Here is a 5,527-nt window from a genome sequence, read left to right on the forward strand (position 1 = left end):
CTCAACGCACACTCCAGATTTTTTAAAAATAAAATACTAATTTTATAAATATTAATAAATGCACACTAGTGTTACGCTGTTCTAAACTCAACAACCAACGTATGTTAAATGTTTCTATTCCAATATTTCAAATAATAATAATAAATAAATAAATATTCCCTATCCCTTAGCTAAATTTTAGTATTATATATATAGTTAATGGGAGAAACTTCGTGACAGGAACCAGTAGCACTGAACTCTGTTTCTTTTTCAAAACGGAAGTTTTTTTTTTAATTTATATTTATATATTTATTTTTCCCCGGGAAAGAAATCTGAAATTCCCACGCTATTTTTCTTTCCAATTCTGGTCTTAAAAAAAATTAAAAAATTAAACTATTAATTTCTTTTTTTGTTTAAAAATAAAAGAAAAAAGAAAAATGAAAATTCCAACCCTTCATTTTTATATCTAAGCAGGGGGGCGATAGAACCTTCAAACACAAAGCCAAACGCAAAACCTTTCATCTTCCTTCACTCTCACCCACACAATCACAATCACACACACGCACACTCTCCTCTTTCTCTCTGTAGAAAAGAGAAACTCACTCAATCCCCGGCGGATTCTCTGATCAGTTTTCCGGCGATGGAGAGAGAATGAAGGAGCACTATAATAGGCCAGGGCGATCATGTCAGTTTCGTGCTCGGACTGCTTCTCCGACCTACTCTGCGGCGAGGACTCCGGAATCGTATCGGAGGAGTATTCGCCGGAATGCTCATCCGACCTGGATTCTCCAGCTTGCAGTGAGGAATCGATCGCTAGTTTTATAGAGGATGAGAGGAACTTTGTTCCTGGATTCGATTACCTCGCTCGAGTCCGCTCTCATCCTCTTGACGCGTCCGCTAGAGCTTACTCCGTCGCATGGATTCTTAAGGTATTATACTCTTCACCTTAACTTCACTTTCTCTCTTTCACTCTTGCCTTTTTTGTGATTTCGAAATGGCTAATTGTAATCGCCCTCGAAAGTTCTTCAAATTACAATTATGCCACGAGTTCACCACGATCGTATTCGCGTTATATAGATCTGATATATGCCGATGATTTTGTAAATTTGTTCCTACTGTTTCATTCATCGGCGGTGATGTTAACGGCGATATTTGAAGAAACAGTTAATCGGCAATCGGATCTATGCAAGAGCTTCAGATCGATGTTGATGGCGCGTAACGGAATTCCGTTGCTTTTTAGTTTTTATACTGTTTATATTTGTTTTTAGTGGTAGAAGCGTTAATATTACGAATAGGTGACTAACAGTGACGGTTTTGTATGCTGTCGTTTTTTGTAGGTTCATTCTTATTACGGTTTTCAGCCGCTGACGGCATATCTCTCCGTTAACTACTTGGATCGGTTCTTGTATTCTCGCCGCCTGCCGGTGAGTTAATTGGTCACGCCGATCATCCTAATCTGTAATAAAATTAAAGCCATTAAGATAACGATGGCGAACGTATTATTATTATATAAAAATCTGATTAGTTGTTTATTTGTATTATTATAAGATTATTACTTTAACTTTTTTATTGATACGAGGAAAGTAATTATATTTGACTTTTCAAATCTGAGAAAGTAGCACACTATTTAACCTATAATTACTTAATTACGGTTTCAGACAAAGTCTGGAATTACTTTACTGTCGTACAAACGTACAAATAAGAGATAATACGTAGTCCTTTCTGTAGAGAGAGTAAAACGCACAGGTCATTATTGTCGTATGAAATGCCAACCAATTGATTATTTTTCTGTTCAGAGACAACTAATTGATTATTTTTTGTTCAGAGCCAACCAATAGAGTATTGAGAGCAATTACTTCTCCTTGACTTTTTAGTAACTACAGTATAAAGTACATTATAGTATTTAATATGCCTGTATTTTATAACTTTGTCATTCATGTCTCGCCACGTTCAAACACCCCTGCATTGTGAAAAATAAATGAACTAAAATCAAAACCCAACAATAAATTCTCTAAGTTATTAGTGCTCATAATTATGACACAAATTAATTATGAATGGGATGATTTTTCCTTAATGGATTAGTTTTTACTCGCAGCATACGGGTGGGTGGCCGTTGCAACTGTTGTCTGTTGCTTGCTTGTCATTGGCCGCAAAAATGGAGGAACCACTGGTTCCATCTCTATTGGATCTTCAGGTAACATGACCCATTTAAAATCTACATACGGGAATGATAATTTTGAGCTTTATTATTCATATAATGATTAAACCGTATTACAAATGTGTATAATAGGTCGAGGGAGCCAAGTACATTTTCGAACCCAGAACAATTCGCAGGATGGAACTTCTTGTTCTGAATGTTTTGGATTGGAGGCTAAGATCTATTACACCATTTAGTTTCACCGGTTTCTTTGCATGCAAGCTCGATTTAACTGGAGCTTTCACTGGGTTTCTGATTTCACGTGCCACTGAAATAATCTTATCCAATATCCAAGGTACGTATCTATACTGTCTACGATGTATGTACGTATCCATGCAAAAACTGAACATATATACGTATATAATATAAATGCACACGTAATAACCTTATATACCAGTTCTATTAGCTTGATAACATACTATTTTTGTTAAATCTTTGTAGAGGCCAGCTTTCTTGAATATTGGCCATCATGCATTGCTGCAGCAGCGATACTTTCGGCAGCCAATGAAATCCCAAGTTTTTCTATGGTAAAAGCGGAACATGCTGAATTATGGTGTGATGGACTAAGCAAAGTAAGTGGTGTTCAATTATATTGTCATTGACTCTTGATGTGATTAAATTCGGGTAAAAAGAAAAAAATACATAAGATACGTATATATGGAGCGAAATTCCGAAGAAAATTCGTTATTGATTTTATTTTATTTTTTTGGCAGGAGAAAATCATCGGCTGCTACCAGCTAATGAAAGATATTCTGATTGAGAGTACTAGTTGCCGGAAAAAGACACCAAAAATAATACCGCAGTTTCGGGTTACAGCTCGATCTAGAGTGAGATCAGGTACAGACGATTCATCCTCATCATCATCATCCTCATCCTCGTCATCATCTTATAAAAGGAGGAAATTAAATAACTGCTTATGGGTAGATGATGACAAAGGAAATTCCGAGTGAGGGGAAAAAGGAGCGCATAATAAAGAAAAGAAAAAAAAAGGAAAATAGTGGCCCAAGTTGTCTAGAGAAACCTCAATATTTTTTTGGAGGGTTTTGAGAAATTGAGATTAATATTGACTTTGGGTGATGGTGTAGATTAATTATATAGTATATGAAAAAAAATATTATATAATGTATGTATGAGAGAGTTTGGTGAGTTCGTAGATTTGTTAATTTTTTTAGGTGGGCATTGCCATTCATTTCATTTAATGGCTTTGCAGATTCCCAAGGGAAGGGGATTTGATTTGTTTTGTTAATATTTTGGTGTGTGAGAAAAAAGTGAGGGAAAAGACAGAGACAGATCTGTTTTAATAGTGGAGTCATGGAGTGTGAAAGTTAAGTGGGGGATTGAATTCAAAGACAGCATTGATTATTGAATGAAAAGGGGGTGGTGGAGTTGGTGGGACCAATGAATACATATTTATGGGTTTGATGAAAAAAGAGGAAGATAGGTTTTAATTTATCAAAAGGGTTTGGCAATACGAGAGAAATTGAACTTTGGAGTTTGAGCCGCAGTTTCAAATGGGATTTTTAAGTCGATCAAGCTTCCACTCACCTTATGGCCTGGTCTCCATCATTGCTTCAAGTTTGATCTGCCTCTTTCGATAGAAGAAAAACCAAATTATTGCAACAATCAACAAGAGAAGAGATCTCAGAATAAGATGGCTCCATAATAGTAATTTTCATTTCTTTAGTATTACTACATACTTCTAGACTTTTGAGTGGTATGTGTGCTTCGCAAAGGTGTGTGGCGCACACGTGTGTATGCGTGCTTTTTTGGCGGGAACTGCCTCTTCTATTGGCCCTGAAGTTGGCCTTACGTTTTTTCTTAACTATACATGAGGGAATTACTCTTTCAAGACTGAGTGCTCACGTGGTGGTGGTCACACGTGTTTCACCATTTTTTTTTTGTTTTTAATTTTCAAATTTTATTTGAGTTTCCTTTCGGGAGGGAAAACTGAAACAATCCCCGCTCGTGGCTTTTTTTTGTTTTGTTTTGTTAAATTATTGAAAAGAAAAGGCATAAACAAAGGTCTTTGGGGCCTTCGTTCGTGCAAGATGTAATGGACTGATGAATATATTTTTATTATTAATAATAAAAATAATAGTAATAATGAAAAAAATAATGGAAAATAGATATTTTCATTTTACTGAATGATGTTATACGGGTATCTATATTGCATTGCATGGCACATGTGACTTGACAATGGAGACTTTTGTAGCTTTGCGGTTTGTTTTATTACCCTTATTTCCTTTTGAATTGTATAAAATAATAGGAATAAAAAGAAGAGGGGTATATGGCTTTTTTAAAAAGCTTATGGAATTATATGGGATGGGAACAAGGGAGTAAAGTTCCGCCAGATACGATGGAATAACAAGTGGGATGCATAAGGGGACTGGGGTTGGGCCATCGAGCAATTAAAGGAGGGGTTCGTGAATCGTGATCAGTAGTAGTAGTCAGCACCAACAGCATCACTACTACACTAGTACACAGTGTATATAATTAGTAGTATTATTAGTAGCAGTGACAATAAAAATTAATTCTATGAATACGACTCCTCATTATTTATCAAAGCGCGCCCTCTCGTGACTTGGTCTTCTTCATATATCTATATACATACATACATATATATATATGGCTCCTCTCCACTCACAGATGTGTGATCATGACACATATTTGAAAAAATGATCATGACACATCTGATTGGCGATTATTGCCTTCTTTTCATTTTATATATATATTAATAATATACTCCACATATATACTGACATGCATAACACACACCCCATATGATCATTTAATGTTTTTTGAAAAAAAAAATCATTAATTAATAGTCTCTTTCTTAGCTACCTAGATAGGGAAACAAAATGCTAACAATAACATTGGTCATATAATTTTTTTCGTTATAGTATACAGTACTAATAAAACTTGGGACGTGTACACTCTCTTATATACACACACATATATATATATATATACAGTGATGATGTCTCTATACATGGATGCATGTAATGGATTTAGAAGATAATATAAATGTATTGAGATAATAATAGCGATAGGAGATGGGAGTACAGAAGTGAGATATGCATGGTAGGAAAAAGCCAAGGCTTGAAAAGCAACTTTAACTGCCAGTTCCTACACTAACAAATAGAAAAGGCCCAGAAATGAGGCTGTCACTAATTAGTCCCCGATCCCCGACATGGTATAATAATAATTATATTATTATTATTATCATTATTTTCTCTTTATTTGAGTATATATATATATCATGTATAACTAGAATATATCTATATATTTATAATGATTTGAAAAAAGGTAACAGTATAGTTCATCTTAGTATAAAGTAACATAATATTAGAT

At 34.8% G+C, this 5,527-nt stretch overlaps 1 protein-coding gene across 1 annotated transcript; it reads left to right on the top strand.

The window, feature by feature from the left end:
* Nucleotides 1-328: 328 nt before the first annotated feature.
* Nucleotides 329-4,244, top strand: LOC133822045 (cyclin-D1-1). Its single transcript, XM_062254248.1, has 6 exons — nucleotides 329-908; nucleotides 1,317-1,403; nucleotides 2,075-2,173; nucleotides 2,270-2,471; nucleotides 2,618-2,748; nucleotides 2,890-4,244. Exons 1-6 carry the CDS (start codon nucleotides 663-665, stop codon nucleotides 3,124-3,126), a joined length of 1,002 nt encoding a protein of 333 aa, XP_062110232.1. The 5' UTR covers nucleotides 329-662; the 3' UTR covers nucleotides 3,127-4,244.
* The last annotated feature ends 1,283 nt before the right edge of the window (nucleotides 4,245-5,527 follow it).

The sequence above is a fragment of the Humulus lupulus genome, chromosome 3 (genome assembly GCF_963169125.1).
Source record: "Humulus lupulus chromosome 3, drHumLupu1.1, whole genome shotgun sequence".
NCBI classification, from domain to species: Eukaryota; Viridiplantae; Streptophyta; class Magnoliopsida; order Rosales; family Cannabaceae; genus Humulus; species Humulus lupulus.

Bases quoted from the DNA above. Each gene is read 5' to 3' on its own strand.
- LOC133822045 (XM_062254248.1), top strand. From the start codon at position 663: ATGTCAGTTTCGTGCTCGGACTGCTTCTCCGACCTACTCTGCGGCGAG. The intron at 909-1,316 runs GTATTATACTCT...CGTTTTTTGTAG, and splicing joins CCGTCGCATGGATTCTTAAG to GTTCATTCTTATTACGGTTT. The intron at 1,404-2,074 runs GTGAGTTAATTG...TTTTACTCGCAG, and splicing joins TGTATTCTCGCCGCCTGCCG to CATACGGGTGGGTGGCCGTT.